This window comes from Stigmatopora argus, chromosome 6, assembly GCF_051989625.1.
Source record: "Stigmatopora argus isolate UIUO_Sarg chromosome 6, RoL_Sarg_1.0, whole genome shotgun sequence".
NCBI classification, from domain to species: Eukaryota; Metazoa; Chordata; class Actinopteri; order Syngnathiformes; family Syngnathidae; genus Stigmatopora; species Stigmatopora argus.
Genome location: NC_135392.1, coordinates 3,446,626 through 3,468,932, shown reverse-complemented (window position 1 = coordinate 3,468,932; position 22,307 = coordinate 3,446,626). Strand labels below are relative to the sequence as shown.

The 22,307-nt window shown below is 38.0% G+C and overlaps 1 protein-coding gene across 3 annotated transcripts in view; it reads right to left on the bottom strand.

The window, feature by feature from the left end:
* Nucleotides 1-22,307, bottom strand: part of tox2 (TOX high mobility group box family member 2) — a 134,528-nt gene that overhangs the window by 90,697 nt on the left and 21,524 nt on the right. For 2 of the 3 annotated variants that reach the window (XM_077602999.1, XM_077603001.1), the window contains exon 4: nt 18,763-19,031. In XM_077602999.1, coding sequence (XP_077459125.1) covers nt 18,763-18,981 — 219 coding nt within the window. In that variant the 5' untranslated portion in view covers nt 18,982-19,031. Of the gene's footprint in view, nt 1-14,820; nt 14,882-18,762; nt 19,032-22,307 lie in introns of all 3 variants that reach the window. The other variant, XM_077603000.1, reaches the window with a different exon arrangement.

Genomic DNA, 22,307 nt, shown 5'->3' with positions numbered 1-22,307 from the left:
AGGTTGTCAGGAGTCCCGGATTGGAGTTTGCCTCGCATTTCCGGGTAAACTCCTGAAATTCCGGCGTAATTGGCAGCTCTGATAGTCTTAAAGTGAGCGTGGAGTTACAAAGATACGCTGCAAAACAAAAGCAAAAGAACAAATACCATATTTTGCCATTTAATATACCAGGTATCTTAAATGATTTTTGCTTTTTTGAGCCTCCGGTTTGTGCGCCATTTAATATACCATTTAAACTGAGTTGCCGTTTAATATACCTGGGTATATTAAACGGCAACTCCGCTTTTTTGGCAAGATTTGTATGGTGTTCATGGGGGCCTAATTATAGATACTTAAGTTCATTAAAATTCCAAGTCAGACTTTATTCGGCAGTAAGTAGTTTTAACCTGAGCAGTAAGTAGTTTTAGTCTGCAAAACGTTGATGCACCTCGTCACGGCATGAAGTGCGTAGTGGATCGTGCCTTCCCATTTGTGCGCCATTTAATATACCCTTGCCCTTTAATATACCCGGTATATTAAATGGGGGGGTATATTAAACAGCAAAATACGGTACAGTGCTTAATAAAATCTATACTGAATCAACATCTGAATAACCACAAGAGGAAGAAAAGGCATAATTGTTCTTATAGTCAGAGTATGAAGCTTGCTCTGCTGTTGCCTTATGTTACATTGCTAAAATGCTACCTTGAAGCGCCAATTAAAGTTTTCCAATAAGCAGTTAAGCCTATAGATTCACTGAAGCTCCTTCCGTGCTACGTATCCCAAAATATCGTCAAACTATTTTACTTTTTCCAGCGTAAGTGAAATATCAGATCAATGAAAAATATGCTTGACTATATCAAAGCTTATAAAAAAAATCCCAATCTTTCCAACAGATCACTGAACTCTTTCGAGATGTTCATGAAAGCTGCTGCCAGCAAAATTTGTGCTACGCTGTACATTTTTAAATGCCACTCAGAGCTATGAAATGATTCTTCAAACAAAAACAAGAAATGGAAAGCAACTTTTGGAGGTTGAAATGCAGCTTTCTAAAACAAACACCAACCATATGCGTCCATATGTTTGCAAACACTGCCGCCGAACATTAGTTACGGCCCTTCGGGCGGCCACCTGGCACGCAATGACGCGACGATAACTATGTGGGTGACCCGTTTGTCGGCCCAATGAAATTATCCGACATCTGGAAGCTGCCAGGCACTGCGCCGCGGTAACCTGACGCAAACACGGGCGATGTGCACTGAAGCTGATGTGATGCACTGCCAGTGATAACACAGTAGCATAAAGCATATTGAACAACAAACAGAGCATTCTCCATGCAAAACAATTACGGTGACATCCAATCATTTTAATTTTTCCACTCTTAATCCAAAAAATGAACTCCAAAACTCTCCTTTCAATTGAAATGAAATTATTCCTTACATTATACAATTTACAGTGGTACCTCGACCTACGACATGCTCGAGGTATGATGAAAATTTTGATCGAATAATTCGCCCTAGATACGATCAACATTTCGAGATGCGACCAAGCCAGGTGGCCATGACATGAGGCTGTTTATCATTGTAGCGTCTTTTTTGCCGCATCTCTTTCGTGTATAACAGATATCTACGAGCACTGAACGATTTATTCAGACGAGTTTCGACCAGGAAACGCACAATGCGCATGCGCGGGCAAAAAGAGGGATTTCTGGGTAATGAAGTATACTATTTTTCCAATCCAATATCCTGTTTTTGGTGTTTTTTCAGAGAGTTGGAACGAATTAATTAGTTTTTAATTCATTTCAATGGGAAACGTCCGCTCGAGTTACGAAAAGCTCGACATACGATCTCAGTCCCGGAACGGATTGAGATCGTATGTCAAGGTACCACTGTACTCTAATACACAATCAGATCCAGTTCCAAAATGATCATTTATGGTTAATTCGGATCACTTAATATTTGTTGAACACCATAAAAACAAATATATTGACCATTTAAAATGATGCACAAATCCAATGACACCAAATTGAGTGACTATTTTGTATATGATACATTAAAGCATTTAATTTTGTTTTAATTCCTGTCAGAGACTGTTCAGAAGCCACTAAAAAGAACCCGGAGAAATACCGCATGCTGGTCATCTCGCCACAACTTGGCAGAAGAGTTCTTCAAAAAAAAAGACCAAGCAATCGCTCATTATTTTAATGAGAATTACTTTTGCACGAACATAATTTCCGGGCAGGGAGGTTTCAATTTAGGCCAAGTGTACTTGTGTGCAGAATTCCATTGCAAAAGCTTGTTTGGAATGGGAAAAGCATCTAAGAAAATAAATTCTTCATGAAGAAGATCGCCTAAACGAGACTACCGCGTTGCTATACACAAAAAAATTCATAACAAGAGTCTTAAGTGAGCCAAAGAAAGCGGAATAAACACATTTATTTGGGAGAAAGGTTACCATTGAGGAATGGAAACAATTCATTAGATATAAGAACATCCAAATAGGTATGTGAAAATATTGATTTAAAAGGATTTTAACAAAACAAAAGGAGAAGCTAGAATACCGGCTTGTTGACGGCAACACTTAATTGTCCTTTTAAATGTTTTTTTTTCAAACCCCAAACAATTTTCCTCATTTACATCTCCTCTAAAGATTGAATAATCAATCCTGTTTCATTTTGCGTGTAATTGAATGAGCTTGTAAAAGCAAGAAAACAAGAAAACGGCGTGTGACTTAGGGGAAGAATTAGCATTCTTAATCATACGACATGTGCTTTAATAATGCCATAAATCTGCGGCAGCTGGAACATCAGAGAGAGTTGTCACAGTCGCTTAGTTGTGCGCTGGCAGCTAACGCTAGCAGACGAGTAGCAGCCCGGGGAGAAGAAGGATAAAGAGGAGGGAGAATCCCAACCAACGACACGAGGAGGAAGTCAAAAAATATTTCTGCAGAAATTCCGAGAGAGCATCTCACACGATGTTACGATTGTAACGACAACTGTAATTACAAGCCAGTCGGTTATGCTTGGCGTAGAAGATACAATTGGGGTTTTCTCCATTTTTAGAAAACTTTTATCGCATCCTTGTTGTTATTGGCCTGGGACTAAGCGTGCAGAACCGCAAAAATCTTGAATGAATTCGCCGCCATGAACACGCCGAGCTAGCAGTTGGCTATCTGACGTGGTCATTAGGAAATAGTTTTTGGTGTGCTTTTATTCATCTTATATGTCAATTTATAGCTTGACGATGATCCATTTAAAATACATGGCAGAAAAGCGTTAGCAAAATCTGTAATCTCAATGCGTTAGCATGGTACTGGGACGTTTGGTCGCCCAGACGTTTGGTCGCCCGGACGTTTGGTCGCCCGGACGTTTGGTCGCCCGGACGTTTGGTCGCCCGGACGTTTGGTCGCCCGGACGTTTGGTCGCCCGGACGTTTGGTCGCCCGGACGTTTGGTCGCCGGACGTTTGACAACATGACAGAGAGTTTACTGTTGAAACCAGCTCTCAAAATTATATTCACCCGGGCGACCAAATGTCCAGCAACCAAACGTCCTGGCGACCAAACGTCCTGGCGACCAAACGTCCTGGCGACCAAACGTCCGGCGACCAAACGTCCGGCGACCAAACGTCCGGTCACGCGTTAGCATAACTGCAATCTTGGTTGGCTGACTTTTTACTCGGGATAAATCAATACAGCATACTCTTAGTAGCTATACTAGCACTGTCATTTACAGGACATTGGATCCAGTAAAAAATAATTGACAAGAGTCCTCATCATTCAAATTTACTTAGTTTAAAAACCAAACCCAGGCTTGAAACCCTGTTTTCATGCAATAAATAAATGGATTTATGAATAGGACTGTATTTATTTTTTTGCTGCTCGCCCCTTTTTAAATCTCCCATGCACATTTCTCATCTTGTAATTATTTTGCCCGTGAAGCGATAAAGCAGCTGGTGTGAATTGTGCTGCTCATTTTTCGGCTGATGTGTGTGAAAACATTTCTACGAGTCGTTTGATGTTCGAACCGGCGGCTCTGATTTCACCGCTGTCAACTGTTTCGGGGGAAATTTGAAAGGATTTTCTTTTCACACATACATAGAAAGTTGGTGCGAGTTTGTACACTTTTGCAACAAGATTTCTATGAAAATATTATAACAAAGCATTTTAGCTCACGCCGTTGAAAAGGCAGAGAAGCCAATTGAGGCTTTAAAAAAAATGCAGTAAATCTTCAAAAGCGGCTTTGAAATGTCGAAAAGGGGGAAACCGCAACACAAAAGTAACCTCAGAATTCATTTTAAGCTGCACAGGGCAAACCAAATTGGGCACGCGGTAGGTACCCTAGTGGTTAATACGTGGACGTAGAGTCAACAGGTTGGGTTTGAATCTTGAGTTGAAAATGTCTCTTTTTGCAATTGCTAACTGTAACCTTAATAAGGTTAAAAAGCAAACAACAGGGATTAAGTTTTTACACCAAGGGTGTTGGTTCGCGGGCCGCTTTAACGTCAACTTGATTTCATGTGGGCCGGACCATTTTAGATATAATATTTAGATTTTTTTAAATAAATGGATTAAAAGAACTGGATTAGAAGCCCTGAATATTCAGTTTTTATAGATCTAAAACAATGTTTATTTTAGCTTTTTTTATATATATTTTTAGATTTTACAAAATGATTTTTGAACTAAAAACACAGAAAAAATTGATTAAAAAATGACAATTATTGATTTAAAAAGGGGGAAAATCACGAAGTTTAATATACATCTATACTCTTCATTTTAATTTGATCCTAAAACAGAAAGTCGGCACTCATGATTTACTTTCTCGGGCCGCACAAAATGATGCGGCGGGCCAGATTTGGCCCCGGGGCCGCCACTTTGACAATTGTGCTGTACAGTAATACCTTGAGATACGAGTGTCCCAACATACGAGATACTGTCTGTACTGAATAATGTCACATTTTAGTATTAAAGATCATAACGTCTAGATAGGAATTTGTTACTTTGTGAGTAGGTGGTGAACTAGAACCAATAAAAATATGTTTTTCCATTGTAAAATCCTGTTTTTGGTGTTTTTTCAGAGGGTGGGAACAAATTAATTTGTATTTAATTCATTCCTATGGGAAAAATTAAATTTTGAAATACGAGTAAATTGACTTACAAGCTCAGTCCTGGAACGCATTAAGCTCATATCTCAAGGTATTACTGTATTGAAAACACTACAACATACACACACACCCACACACACGCAATTGGCAAGCAGCTGAATAAATGCAACTAAATTTCAAAATGGGCTTCACGGCAATATTTCCTATCTTATTGAAATACTCCCACAAAACCCAATCAAAAGAAATAACGGGTGGAGCCAGCCGGGCCTTGCAAATGAGCCACTTTGGCCAATTTGTAACTCCATCAGCATTTCCTGTGAAGTCCATTAAAAGAATATTAGGTGGTACATACCTAAAAAGAATTATCTCCCGCCAGAAAAAAAAGCTGCTGATTAGCCAGAACGGCGCCTTTCCTCGCCTTCCAAAAGATGCAAATGTTCTATTTGATGCGTGTGATATTCATTAGAATGTCTCAAAGACAAAACTTTCCGGAGCCAGATGCCAAGATGGAAGTTTAGTCCGTCTGAAAATAAACACGGCGCAGCTTAGCCTTTGGCAAGCAGACATCGTGGCTTCTGATAACTTTTAGCAATACATCATACTTCATGTAAATATCTGCGAGGCGCTACTCCGGGTGCACTGAATGTCGCACTATGCCCTTCTCATTTATCATCACAAGTTTCTTGGGCACGGATAGTGCTCTGAGGTGGCATAAAATAACATAAATTCAAAGAAAAAACAAAAACAAAGGACTGAAGTAATACAAAATACCACTTTAGTACTGAACAGATTGGATTAAGAGTGTCTAAATTAAGTTCATACCATGTACGTGAGGCAAAAATGTATACATTTAAGATTATATGGTACACAGGTGTCAAAGTGGCGGCCCGGGGGCCAAATCTGGCCCGCCGCATCATTTTGTGCGGCCCGAGTAAGTAAATCATGAGTGCCAACTTTCTGTTTTAGGATCAAATTAAAATGAAGAGTATAGATGTATATTATATTTCCTGATTTTCCCCTTTTTAAATCAATAATTGCAATTTGTATCCATTTTTTTCTTTTGGTGTTTTTAGGTCAAAAAGCATTTTGTAAAATCTAAAAATAAATATATAAAAATATTTTCGGTTTTCCACTTTAATATTGAATATAATTTTTAAAAAAATTGGTTCCATTTGAAATGAAAAAAAATTATTTTCCCTTACTAAGAAAATAATGTTTTTTTTATTTTCCCCCTTTTAAATCAATAATTGTAATTTTTTAATCAATCTTTTCTGTGTTATTAGTTCAAAAATCATTTTGTAAAATCTAAAAATATATAAAAATAGCTCAAATAAACATTGTTTTATATCTATAAAAAACTGAATATTTAGGGCTTTTGATCCAGTTCTTATAATCCAATTTAAAAAAAATCTAAATATTATATCTAAAATGGTCCGGCCCACATGAAATCGAGTTGATGTTATTGTGGCCCGCGAACAAACCCGAGTTTGACACCCTTGATATAGTAGAAATGAACCTATCAAATCAACAGCTTTTATGATTCAGTAAAAAAAAAAAAAAGTTCAAATGGGAAATAAAGCAAACAACAGGGATGAAGTCTTTACATAATAACTCTCTAAATTGAATCAATCACAATGTGAAAACATTACAAACATCTCGCAAGTTGGACAGTAATCTCGAACACAAACATACGGAATCGAACACATTTCCCCTACGCGCATGGGTTATAAAATTTCGATGTTCTAGCAGACTTTTCCTGACAATATTTACTTTCTATTAGAGAGAGGCCTGAAGATTTGCACGAACACGAACGGCTCTTTGGAACTTTTCATAATTCCCTCCAGCCTAACTCCAACCCGACTCCCAGTTCAAGAAAAACAACCCCCGAAGCATGATGCATCTCCACTGTAAGTAGCATTTGGACAATTATCCTCCTGTTTATGTACACGCGGCTAACACTGGCACATGCCTGTGCAGGCTGTGTGTCAATGGCACGCTGTTTACATGGGGAGGACACGGACCACATTGTGTCGTCGGTTATCGCGACAGACACAAAGCACCTTTTGTGCGAAATGATCAATACGGGAAGCGGAGGTGACTTTGAACAGATCTGGCACTGCTGTGTTATGGTCAATGGAAACTGAGGAATCTTTAGGGATCACTACAAAACATTTGGCTATTTTTATATGCTATTTATACAAAATATTGGCATTTTTATTTAAATTTCAATGCCATTTTTAGTCCAAATTATATAGTATTTTGTTGTTGTTGATGCATTGATGGTGATTGACGTCTAATCCATTTTGATTGGGGGAGGCTTGCAGTAAATCATCATTGTAAGCCCTAATGGTCAAAATGGATTGGATGTGTATTGCTTTTAATGTAACCAAATGAGTTAGTTTTGAGTACTGCATTTTCTCGCATATAAGCCGCCTCCGCGTATAAGCCGTAACCTTAAAATTGCCTTAGGATCGTTGAATTTTACGATTTCTCTAATACAAGACGCCCCCGATTCACAATTTTCACCTCCATTTTCATGGTTTTAATAGGGATTACAATTGTGTTACTTTGAACGGAAAATCTTAAGAAAAATTAGCAAAAATTTTATGTTTTAGGCAAGATACGGTTTATTTTTTTCTTGAATTTCATTCATAGACGTCAAAATAAATTTTGCTAAGTGTTTTATCTATTAATCTTTTCTCTATTTTGAAATAAATGACCGTATTGGCCGCATTGTCTTGCGTTATGACGTTTCGTCTTTGTCACTTTGCAGTTTCGTGCATGTCACGTCTAATTTGTGCGCATACAAGCCGTACCCTTGATTCAGTCATCATTTTTTTAGTTATAAATACGGCTTATATGCGAGAAAATATGGTACATTAAACCAAAAAAATACCCAAAGCTTCTCACCTACCCGGTAAACTTGCAAAAAAATAGCAAGAACACCCAAATTCCCCCTTGCCTGAAGCTATTACTACGAGTCACGCCAGTTCTACGGCTCAGCGACTATCAACACACAACCTAAAGATTTCCTCGAGAGTCAGACCGTGTGGCCACTTTGTGAACAAAGCCCAAAAGTGTCCGGGGTGGTGCGGTTGTTAGACCAAAGCGGCCGTAAAGGAACCCTGGGGGAGGTACGTCGATGTGGGTTTGTCATGATATGGGTGAAAGGAGTCACTCACACAGAATTTCAATGGACACAAACACACAAAGACGAAAAACTCTTAACATACGCACCAAAAAACAACTTATCTACGGTTAAAAATAAGCCATAGGTGAAGATGTTGCAGCTTTACGACAATGGAAGAATGGTTATTTATTCAAATTATGCAAGTATGGACATGTTGCATCTTTATGGACTTGTGAGAAATTATCCATTGTATGAGTGAGTGAGTGAGTGAGTACATGGATGTTGAGCAGTCATTTTGGTTTTGTTTGCACAGCACATGCCTTCGGATGCTATGACAACTACTGGCGTTTGCCCAGGCTTGCCGTCAATGCTCCTAATACACCTAAAGGCCAAATTCTTACGCCCCCTTTAGGAACCGTGTTTATCACTGTTTTTACTCCTGTAAAGTTGGGAAAATCTGTTGGATAAGGTATGAAAAATTTTAAAAAATTATAAATACTAGAACATAATGTAAGGATTCTTTTAATAACCTGCAAGAAGTCACTCTTTCTGGTCAAAAAGGGCTTTCTAGTCATATTTTGTTTATCATTAGTTGGATGTAAAATACAGCGTTACAGAAACGCATGATATATTGTCGTCGTTGTGTCCAAGGGTGGAACCACATTTCTAAATTTGAGCTGAAAGGGAGGTTGGGAAAGCCTGCTTTAAACATTATAATAAAGTCTCCTGACCTATAAGCATGCTAAATGTCAACAATAACTTCTGCGGTCAGCCATCTTGCACTAGCCATAAAGTTACTTAACACAAATTGAGAGCACTTTGAATATGTTGTCATTATAAATGTATACAGTTGCTTGTCTCTGTGTATAGCCACGCAGCACTTATCTCCATCGGAGCATGCACACTGTACTTCTCCTTGTTTGTTTTTCATTGCTAAGTGAAAGGCATCACTCAGCGTTTCCCGCAGGTCGGATTCGAACCACACCAAAGGCAGCTGAATAATAAACGTCTGTCTTTCAAGACCTTATCGAGGCTGGAGCACATCTGGCGGCCGGCTTGTTTTTTCGGGTTTCCACTTCGCTGAATGACATTACAGCTGAAAAATATACCATTCTCCCTGCGCACTGCCCCCCCAAAAAACCCGGAACCAATCAGGGACAGTGGCGGGCTGTCAGGGCCTTCAAGGCCTTCTCTGCTGGCCTAAGAAATATCTGAATATTTTGTCCATCAATACTTATTAAATAATTCCAAATGGTCTGTTAGCTTCCTTTCATTGCTTTTCCCCCTGGTTGCACTGCTTCCAGATGTGTGTTTTCATATTGAAGTATTTAACCAATCACATTTCAGCCATTATTTGTTGCCAGGGTCAGAAATCTGCCTCAAGGCCTTCACAATCAGTTCTGCAGGCTCTGCTGCATTAAACAAGCGTCAATAAGACTGTTGCTTTAACCAATCAGATTTCGAGTTGGCAACACCACAATGCCTTGTCGCAGGCGTAGGGATACGTCATTGCTTTCACCAACTATGATTGGCTAGTGATTAGCTAGAGCTACCAAACTGTATTTGGAGCGAGCTGCACAAGCAAATATATTGTTGTGTTGATTTAAAGCCATTTTCAAGACGGACTATGCCAGAAATATGACAGGACAGGCTCGACTTTCATCATTAGCTTCGATGGCGATAGAAAAGAAGGAAGAAAGAAATGAGGATGGATATTTTGTACAGTTAAAAATGATTTTTGGTGAGTAAAATATGGCTATATTCCTAAATAATATTTTAATTGTATGAGGTTATTATTGATTATTTTTTATGTGTCGCAGCTGTAGATGCAGTAGAGGTTTTATGGCCATAAAATAGTTTTTGAGGGTTGGATTGAAGGCGTCGCTAGAAAATGCACGGACCACCGCTGCCATACTGTATTCCTGTTTTAAATCCAAAATTCCTAAATAATATTTCAACTGTGGGCCCGGTTCTGATATCTGAAAAGCTCCAGTGTTTGTATTTAAGCTCCAGTGTTTGTATTTAATCACTAAATACTGCTAGGAAGTGGATTTTACCCCATTTTAGTGCAATTTTTGCCGTTTCGCCATTGACGTCCATCGCTGTCTTTTCCTGGGGAAATCACCTCCCTGGCCTGGTTCTAATGTCTCAAAAGCTCCAGTATTTGGATTGGATTGGATTGGATAACTTTATTCATCCCGTATTCGGGAAATTTCGTTGTTCCAGTGGCAAGAGGGTGAGGATGCAGGAATAGGAAAGGCATTTTAGACATAAATAGATAGGTAATAGATAGGTAATAAGTAGGTCAAGAAATAAATACATGAATAAATATATAATTAAATAAGCGTGTTGCTTAGGACATATATACATACATACATACACATAAATGTACATGCATGCATACGGTAGGTCTTAACACACACACACATATTTGTATTTAATCATTAAATGCTGCTAGGAAGTGGATTTTACCCATTGAAGGCGCTACGAGAAAATGCACGGACCGCCACTGATCAGGAATATACTGTAAAAGAGCAACCTGGCATCACGGACGGCGGGGATGAAAGAGTCAACCACGTGGGCTTCGAGAAGGGGGTCAGCGACGGTAATTAAGGTTAATGCGATTTAACGAGGGCCACCGGTCGGGCCAGCCGGGGCGGCTTCCACTGGCAATCAGCGTCAAAACTGTAATTACTACGGCGTCTTGAGACGTGATGTGATGTGGTCGTGTCCCTTTTTTTGCGTGCTGGAGGTTGTCGCGTGAGAGGGCGAGCCTTCGAGCGTTTGGGTTTGATCCAGACATTTGAAAACACCACAACCATATTGATGGCTTGTGGTGTGAATAATGGCATTGTTGTGGTCAGGAGAACCCCAAATCACCTGTTTTGCGCCTTTTAATTATTCATAAAACACCAAGGGAGTTATTTTTGTAGTGGTAGCCTTGTTGCTAAAAATGAATTTAGAACTTTCTTGAAGATCTAGAGTCGACATTCATGGGCATTCATTTTTTATCTCATGTATACCACACTTGTATAAAAAATGTTTATGTTGCAGTTTATTTTATTTTATAAAATGACTGTTTTAGAAAATATTGTAATCATTTTTTGCAAAAAGGAATGTTGCCATCTTTAAAGGAAACCAAAATTTACCGTATTTTCTCGCATATAAGCCGTATTTGTAACTAAAAAAATATGATGACTGAATCAAGGGTACATGAGGCACAAGACTTACAGCGTTGCTATACTCTTTCACCATTACTGGATGAATTAATGTCTTATGACACGTGTCAAAGTGGCGGCCCGTGGGGCCAAATCTGGCCCGCTGCATCATTTTGTGTGGCCCGGGAAAGTAAATCATGAGTGCCTGAGTGACTTTCTGTTTTAGGATCAAATTAAAATGGAGTATAGATGTATATTAAATTTCCTGATTTTCCCCCTTTTTAAATCAATAATTGTAATTTTTAAATCAATTTTTTCTGTCTTTTTAAGTTCAAAAATCATTTTGTAAAATCTAAAAATATATTTTTAGAAAAAAGCTAAAATAAACATTGTTTTAGATCTATAAAAAAAAAACTGAATATTCAGGGCTTTTAATCCAGTTCTTTTAATCCATTTATAAAAAAAATCTAAATATTATATCTAAAATGGTCCGGCCCACGTGAAATCGAGTTGACGTTAAAGCGGCCCGCGAACCAACCCGAGTCTAACACCCTTGCCTTATGATATTGTCCCTAATAATGTGCTTTTAATTCATACAGTATCTCAGAAATACCACGTGCGGTGATTTTTCTCAAGATTTTCCCTTCAAAGTAACACATTTGTACTCCCTATCAAAACCATGAATATGGATGCAAAAATTGTCAATCAGGGGGCGGCTTATACGCGAGAAATTCTAAAATTCAACGATTTTAAGGCAATTGCAAGGCACGTCTTATACGCGGGGGTGGCTTATATGCGACAAAATACGGTACATGTCAGTGAGTTGAGTTTTTCTTATCAGGTCAAAGCAAACACAGATGGAACACTCAAGTCAGGCCATTCATATTTCAAAGCACACCTGCACTATTTGCGAAAATACAGCCTTTCAAGTAAAAATGCACTCCAGCGAGTATTTCCACATAATGCATCCTGAGCGAAAGAGCTACAAAACCGTGCCACTTTCTCCCCGGTGCTAAGGTGCAGCTACTTATTAACTCCAAGACACTGCGAGCCTCAGGGCCACGCCGCTTGTCCACATGACCTTTTCACATTATTTCTGGCAAGGTAAACTGAACGAGGGCCTGATTGCTAGAAAGCTCACCGAGCCCACGACTCTATCATCATCTCATCGTTATAAGCGCCGCACTGCCATTTCCGCATGGCATCCAAGCATGGGTTAACGTTCAGTTCGAGTCCATAATGGCCAGTCAGCAGAATGTTATGAATGGGCACGATTTGAAACCCCCCAAAAAAGTCTGTGTCCAAGGCTGCGAGCGAAAGAATGCTCGCCTCTGTGTAATTAACTTCTTTTTTTTTTCTATGAGAACACGATGAGGTTGCTGGGAATTTTCTGTTTCTGTCATCGTCATGTTTAGACTCCAAACATAACACATACACGGCATATATAAACGAACTGGGGCCATAATCTCAAGTAAAGCAAGACTAATGACAGACATCAGTGAATGCCAATGAGGATAAAGCGGTTCAGAAAAATGAAGAAGAAAAAAATGAAATCAGTGATTGCAGAGTTTAGAAGCAACAATTTGGAGTCATTTCGACCCAAAATGGGAGTTCATTGTATCGAACGATTTCACTGCGACAGAGTATGTCAAGTATTCATAGAGTATTGTATGGTATTTAGCAAAACAGGATGAACATTTTTATTTAAAAAAAGCTTTATTCTAAATACAGTGGTACCTCGAGATACGAGCTTAATTGGTTCCGGGACTGAGCTCGTATGTCGATATTCTTGTAACTCGAAGGAACGTTTCCCATAGAAATGAAGTATAAACAAAATAATTTGTTCCAACCCTCTGAAAAAACACCCAAAACAGGATATTGGATTGTAAAAACATTTTTTTGTTCTAACTTGCCATCTATTAACAAAGTAACAAATAACTAGTGGTTTAATAGTACTAAAATGTGTTTAATAGTATTAAAATCTGACTTTTTGCACAACAACGCGCTCGTAACATAACATAAACAAATTTAAATGAACTTGGATTACAATGCAAAAACAATCAAAAATAAATTTAATCTAATCTTACACTAGAGTTAATTCTAATGTTGTTTTAAATTTTGATACCTTTCTTCTCCCGGGTTGGCTCTATTGGCTTTCACTATCGATGGTCTGTTTGCTTTTGTATTCCCTTCAAAATATTCCTAAAATGATGCACACAAATATCCTCACAATAGGATAACGCACGACCACTTGCCAACGAGAAGTAATATATACTCCTCCTATTAGCGATCGTTTCGCCATTCGCACTGACTAACGGGAAAAAAAACACTGAAAAAAATGCAACGCTCCGCCCAGTGCTCGTAGATATCCGTTATACACGAAAGAGATGCGGCAAAAAAGACAGTGCGCTAAAATAATAAACAGCCTCTCATGTCTTGGCCACCTGGCTTTCTTGTATCTCGAAATTTGTCTCGTATCTAGAGATAATTATTTGCTCAAAATTGTACTCGTATCTGAAAATGCTTGTATGTCTGGGTGCTCGTATGTCGAGGTACCACTGTATTTGTCAACTGTCTTAAAACACCTACAAATGGCAATAGTGGTCCAAAGCCATGTTGACTGTGATTATTCGCTGGCAGAACTCCCAGTCAAAATGGATTGGACATCTGTTGCCTTCAGTGGCAGCCAAACAGTTAAACTGAGTGTAATTATCAGCCTGATTTTTTTTAAATTTCCTTCTTCTACCTCACATGTGTCAAAGTGGCGGCCAGGGGGCCAAATCTGGCCCGCCGCATCATTTTGTGTGGCCCGGGAAAGTAAATCATGAATGCCGACTTTCTGTTTTAGGATCAAATTAAAATGAAGAGTATAGATGTATATTACATTTCCTGATTTTCCCCCTTTTAAATCAATAATTGTAATTTTTTCATCAATTTTTCTGTTTTTTAGTTCAAAAATCATTTTGTAAAATCTAAAAATGTCTATCTAAATATTATATCTAAAACGGTCCGGCCCACGTGAAATCAAGTTGACGTTAAAGCGGCCCGTAACTATTGTAGCATATACTATAAATCCATGCAACATATAAATATATACATTTACTGTAGTTTTATAATGATGGTATAGTAATTACAGAGGGCCTCCTTCTCTTCGAATAAGGATGGGGTTGGAGAAAGAGAAAAAAAACAAAAAAAACAAGCACTCCAGTAACCTATCCAGCTTCAAATCGCAGCCGAGTGACTGAGCCTGGGGGGTTTTAAATGGGAGGGGTGGGTGTCTATGCACAAGTCATAATGCATTTGACAAATAGTCAACCTCGCTGCTAAAACAGGCATTTTTACAGAGAAAGTGGCCTTCAGCGCTTACAAACAAGCCTCCCACTCGGGGAGGACGCGCGGGGGCTTCACAAAGATTAGGAGGGATCTCGAGGCCCGATGTAAAGATGACTCACGGTGATTGTGCTAGCAGCGGCGGACAAGTTGGACGCAGCTGAGAGGAGCTCACGATGCCCGCTGGGTGAAAAAAAAGAAAAATCATTTCTTACACTTGCATTTTTGTGTAAAAATGCCAATCAACAACTGTTGCGCTCCCATTCCATTTATGTCCTCAAAGACAACGTATGAGCGTAAAAGCACCCCTGCAAACTCACTCCCTTATAAAGCACAGGAAATGAGAGCTTTTGTTGATGGATTATGACATGCATACTCACATGCAATAAGGGCCATATTGTGCTAACATCCTGGTTTGCACATAGCATAATTGCTCGAGAACTTTAGGTACAATGCCAGTACTTTAAATGAATTCATCAGTTGGTCACAGGCAACGCATACAGGTTCAGATTCAAATTTAGAGACAATTTAGCTATTCTAATTACAGGTGGATGATATGGCAAAAATTGTTATCATGATAAAAAAAAATATCTGTCAATATTGAAAATTATCACGATAATTGTCACATTTTTTGCTAAAAAATTTGAAATGTCAAACTTCTGTGAATGAGTAAATAACTTTTCTCCTTTTTCAAATACGAAGTAACAACGTTAGGAGAAATATGAAATATGATGACTTTAAAAAGTTTGTTGTTGTGTTCCGCAATAAAGATAAGACAACTTCCTCCCTACACTATGAAAAGTAAAGAGTAAAATCTGCAGAATGTTGACAGGTATCTTAATTTGCCTTCAAACAAAGAGTTGCTGTGCAATATGAAATAAATAAAATAATCAACTGAAGACATCATTGCCTTTGGGAAGCAGACTATTTTCAGCCTCACTAAAAGAAAAGTAAATGTACCTCATATGTGGCCATTAACAAAAAAAATACAATAAAACGTTGGATGAAATTAACCCATTTGAACTCAAAATAACAAGATTTAGATCAAATTTAGATAAAATGGGAAAACATCTTGAAGAAAAATATAGGCCATCCTCAAATGAGGACAGTGGGTTAAGGACAGTTTCAATAAGGCTGCTCTTTGCGCACAGGTATTTGCGAGGCATTTATTTATTTATTTATTTTTTTTAACGCTAGGGAGAATTCACATGGATCTTTTAGTGGGTCGGCTCGGTGTTGTCCTGCATCTCACAATCGCTATTTTTGCCTGTTATTGTCCTTATGCCCCGTGTTGGCCTCTATTGCTAACATGCTAAAAACACATTTGCTCATCATCCTCGTCTTCTCCCGAGCGTAGGTCTGGAACAAGCGTTCACCCTGCAACAGCGCCCCCGTTTTCTTTGGTGGTCAGATGGTGTAATCACAGTTTAAAATTATCGAATTTTTATCAAAAGTTTTTAATATTAAATCAAAAATTATTTCACAATAGTGATCATTTTATCGCCCAGCTAAGAAACAGCATCCATTCCTTAGAAAATCCAGTTGTCGCCAAATCACCTTCTCTGCAGAAAGGTCATCACCAACCGGAGCTCATCGTTATTCAAACAGTTAGGCAATTGAATGCACTGTCACAGCTGTTACTTGAAGTTATACGATACTGCGGTGTACCTGCCTGCCTGCCACATAACAGCAGCTGTTATGTAAGCAGACCATGAGAGAAAAATACTAACAATTGTGACTTTTTAACCACTTTCATTTTTAAAGGGCTGGCTAAGGAACCGAGAGGTTAGCGCAACACCACAACCCTGCCGTTTTTTGTCAAACTGTGTCCACAAAAACCTATTTTCCCATTGAGAGACGAGCCACCCGTCATCCTCTAGGCTGCTTTAAATCACCTTTTACACATACTGTCATTGTCAATACCAAGATGTGGTCCATATGGCCCTCTAAAGTAAAAGGTCTGCTTCTGTGAGCCATCAAAATACACTTTAAACATAAAATAAAACCCTCGCACTCTCTTCCATTGCAAATGCAATAAATCCGTGGGAAATATAAAGCACAAACAACAACAAATGGTCATTCTTGGACCTTATTTTTTCATAGCAGTTCCAGATATGGCCCTCAGCCAGAGCCCCAAAAGCAGAAATAATAGAGAGCGCATTCATTTGTGTGCCTCAATCAACGCAAATAGCACAATGGGGCCAACAAATCCCCTGATGTGTTACTTTTAAGGCTGTTAAGGCACATTGTAGTCAGAGACTCAACCCCCTTAAGAGGCTCATTAGTAAACAATAACCCAAAAATATCAACCGGTATGCTGCACACTTGAAAAACAAGCTTCCAAGGTAGTTCTAAAACAATATCCGCAGGAGCCCATGCATGTTCCCTGGCTACATAGGACATACATAATAATTAAATCATGTGGCGTGAAATAAGACCCTCCATTGGATCAGAGGTGCCTTGAGATGCTGATTAAAGTTGTTCCAGAAACATGCTTGTACCTCTAATTACTCCTAACCGTTTGAAATGAATGTAAACGCCATTAATACATTTCCCAAAAAACAACATAAGAAACCATGTTTCAAATTCTCACAGTCAGCAGTATGCTATTATGAACCTCTCTATGCAGAGGATCAAGAATATATGACGGTGTGCAAGGTATATTTTCTGTCTACGTGATGCTGCTGTACTATTTGTGTTCAATACGTTCCTAGAAGAATCAAAGTGTCCCAACATAGATGCTAATAACAACTAGCAATTAGCTAGCAGGACCCACTGATAGGAATTAACTAGTTGACTGCCATTGGCTGCGCTAGGTTTAATCCATTTGGTTTGGGTAAGGCTGGAAGCAAGTCATTGCTGTCAGACCTCCCAGGTCAAATGGATTGGACATCTAGGGCCATCAGCGGCATTGAAAGAGGAGTGTTCAATGCCAGGCCTCCTACTTTAAATGGATTGGACTTCTACCGGGAACCAATGATTTAAAAAAATAAATAAATAAAAAATCTGCAGCATTGAAAAAGGAGCATTCAATGCCAGTCCTCCTATTTTAAATCAATTGGACTTCTACCGGAAACCAATGATTTAAAAAAAAAATCTGCAGCATTGACAGAGGAGAATTCAATGCCAGTCCTCCTACTTTAAATCGATTGGACTTCTACTGGAAACCAATGATTAATAAAATAAAATAAAGAATTAAAAAATTGCAGCATTGAAAAAGGAGCATTCAATGCCAGACCTCCTACTTTAAATCGATTGGACTTCTACCGGAAACCAATGATTTTTTTTTTTTTTAATAAAAACAATCAGCATAATTGACAGAGGAGCATTCAATGCCAGACCTCCTACTTTAAATCGATTGGACTTCTACTGGAAACAAATGATTAAAAATGTATTCATTATTTTATATGTAGATTGATAGTCACTACCTTTTTTGTTTTGTTCACCGTCATGTATTGTAATGAGTTTACAACCTAATCGTATCTTAAGTCGCCATTTGCAAGTGAAAGCAAAAAAATAATAAAAGAAGAAAGGTTCAAATGACAGCTCTTATCTATAAAAGTCAACTCACTCCTATTTCAACATTTACAAACAAGTTTGAGCCATTTTTAAAATAATTCCATATATACAGTATAACCCTCAAGTTAGACCACAATTTGAGAACGCATACATCAGTGTTCCTCAATCAATATTCCATCACTTATAACATATTTTTTACCAAAGCATCCAATCGTGCACTTTTCAACGCCTCTTATCACGAAAACAATAAATCCGACAAAAAGACGCACACGGGCTCGTAAAGGAAAACTGAACGCAGCTGGTGGAGAGTGACTGATCGCACAATCACTACGCAGTGGACAAATATTAAAACAGGTGCAGCACGTTTTTTTGTTGTTGACTATTTTCCATTTTCTCCTCAATACAAAGTTATGGCACCGATGTATGCATGCCAAACCGTGCGCGGTTGTTTCGGGCAAATAAAAAAAAAAAGTGGAGCACTTGTCACGGTTGCGATGGATGCCTTAAAAAGAAGGAAGAAGTAAAAAAAGAGTGGTTATTCTTACCTTGTTGGAGTGGTAATAGTCCAAAGTGGAGTCGGGGGATAACGTGCACGCACCCACGCTGGAGGGGGGAGCCGGGTAGAACCTGACGTCCATAGCAGGGTCCGCGGGACTGGCGAGAGTAGAGCTCCAGTTGAGTGAGCCCCCCTCTCTCGCTCTCTCACTCTCTTTTTCGCTCTCTCTCTTTCTGTACTGTTGTGGTTGAGAGCGCATTTCTCTCATCCGGCGCCTGGCAAGCTGCGCCCTTGCGTGGCCACAAGGGGAATTGTTGCCTGAATTAAAATAGGGCACAAATGAGTTATTTTGTCCGGAGAGATTGTAATATGTAGTTGGTAACAAAGCAAAATAAGGTAAATCTGTAAAAATTAGAATTATTTGGAATGGGATCAAGAATATATGATCCTTCCTCCCATCAGCTGTCAGGCTCTTTAACAAAACAAATGGCTGAGTGTTAAGACCGTATGTATGCATGTACATCTGTGTATGCATGTGTATGTGTATATATGTATATGTATATGTATATGTATATGTATATGTATATGTATATGTATATGTATATGTATTTGTATATGTATATGTATATATATATATATATATTTCAGCAACACGCTTATTCATTTATATATTTATTCATGTATTTATTTATTAAGCTATTAAGCTGGGTTAGGGTGGTTAATAATTAAAAAATAATCATAATAATGCAATAATGTGGCAAAAATAGATAAAATAATGAAGCACAATGGAAAAATGAAACAATTTAATCAGATTTTCTCAAAGATGCAATCAGTTTACAGTAGAATTTAGCCACCATGTTTTTACAAAGAGAGTAAAATAAAAGAAATTATTATTGTTATTTAAGATATGTATTTTTACAAATATGTGTTCTGTGTTATTAAAAGCCATTTATTAAAAAGCTTTTAATGCTTTTAGTGTGGACAGCTGTGTTCACATATCAACCTTGAGATGCCGCATTTGTGATTTTAAATACATTAAATGATGCAGTTAAAATAAAGAATGAACCTTTCATACTTTTTTTGTAAAACGTTTTTTGTCTGGTGGGGTGGGGGAGATAGGGGAATGAAAAGCCTGGTGGCCCACCAGGTTTATAAAACACTGTCCAAAATCCTGCAATAGATTTAACAATTATGTGGGGATGTTCTAACATTGCACTTTAGTGTATAAGTGTACTAAAATAAGACATTTGTACACCATGAAATTTTTAACAGATGACTACTTTCAGAATATGATATGAAAGAATAAATTGTTTTAATTATACGTGCTTTATTGCTCTTTGCAGTAAACCAAGCTAGATGTGGGAGTTGAATAATTAGCAATAAATGTAAAAAATCCATTACTTTATGATTTCATCCCGAAAAGCCAATCACAACATTAACACATTTTTTTTAAACAAACATTTTTAATAAGCACAATTTCCTCCTGAGACCACTACGAACAATCGCGTTCATTTTTATGCTTCAACTCAATAATCACTTGATTAACCCATAGACATGCTTTACTCAACCTATTATTTGCATGAAAACCCTTCTTTTTTTCACTCTGATCTTTCTTTATGAATTCTAGTCTTCTGGATTGGTTTGGCACACTTTACTTTACATACCAAACATGTCGTATTGCTTAACACATTCTTGACCTCTGGTGTTTTAAATGTTCCAAACATTTAACTGGCACATACACACAGGCAGAGAAAATAGTCTCCGTCACACAGTGGTTGACACAACAGGATGTAAGTGCAGAACAATGTCCAAGCAGAACCCAGAGAAGGAAAATAACACGCTTATGGCCAAAATGTTTTTCCATGACATGTTTGTTGCTCATCTTACGCAACATTCCCCCTCACTTTGGTCTCCACTGTAGTCCAGCTGTCCTGATGTTGACCCCATGCAGTTTTGCATCTCCATTTACACACAGGTGCTTCGAAATGTGGCTTACAACGACGTCAGAGGCGGGGCAGGAAATTCCTTTTTTTTAATATTTTAAATGGATTTTTTTCACTATTTAAGATATTGAATTATTTTTTCATTTGTGTTATATTCTTGCATTTAATTTTCTGTATTTTTATTATTTTTATTATTAATTTTACATACCATATTTTCTCGCATATTTGCCGTATTTGTTGCTAAAAAAAATGATGACTGAATCAAGGGTACGGCTTATATGCGAACAAATTAGACTTCAAACGCCATAACGCAAGACAATGCGGCCGATACGGTAATTTATTTTAAAGTAGAGAAAGGATAAACGCTAAACAACATTTATTTTGACGTCCAAGAATGAAATTCAAGAAGAAGAAAAAAAACATATCTTGCATAAAACGTGAAAAAACTAACAAACGAGACCGCTACGGACACACTTCCTGGTTGTACTGCTCACATGACTTCCTTTTTGAATTTGTCTATGTGCAGAAAACACCCTTTCGGAATGTGCAATCTAGCAATCAACCTCAGATTTTTCTTGAGATTTTCCGTTAAAAATAACATAGTTGTACTCCCTATTAAAACCATAAATATGGAGGTGAAAATTGTGAACCATGGTGCGACTTATACACGAGAAATTGTAAAATTCAATGATTTTAAGGCAATTTTAAAGGTACGGCTTATACACGGAGGCGGCTAATATGCAAGAAAATACGATACTTGTGCATCCCCCATTGCTTTTCATGTCAATTTGTTGAATGTAAAATTAGCCATCAAGGCATTAATCACTCTTACCATGTCAAAATGACGTGACAATTTTTTTTCACAATACATTTTTTTTCGCAATGACACTTTCTGATGATGTCGCTAGTAAGTACAAAAAAACATGAGATTCAGCAACATCAAAGTAATGCCCTACTTTTGACAACAATCCCTGGATTCTTCACATCACATCATATCATTTTCTGCTTTTTTTTGCAATGCCAACATGGCTGCTTCACTTTCGTACGCTACATATTTTCAATAAAGATGGTTGCTTTCAAATACAGAAAATATGACATACCAAAAAGCAACAAGAATTTCTGGTGGCTTCTATTTGACAATAATCACCAATTCTATGTTTGTGTCCTACTTTTGACTGCTTTACCGCCATGACTGATTGGCTTTTGTCGAATGTTGTTAAATATAGCATCAGTGTGAGGAAAAAAAACAGTGGAGAAAATATAGTACAAAGTAACATCAATTTACTGTTGTACACATGACAACAATCTCCTGTATTCTTCGTATATCATTTATGGGCCACAATTTATTGCTTTACAATTTTGGCATAACTGTCTGTCCTCGTTTTGTGTCCTACAAGTGACCACAGACTCTAAATTTACTCTTTATTATTCTACTATGTCAACATTAAGCCTCGCTTTCTCACAGGACTGAAATCCAATTTTATCATGAAAAGGGAAAATGTTATGTACAGTGTTATGTAGTTGTGTCTAACACATTTTACAAATAGAGTAATACCTTGACATACGAGTGCCCTAACATTCAAGAAATTTGAGATAGGAAGAAAATTCTGAGCAAATAGTTGCCTTGAGATACAAGACAAATTTTGAGATA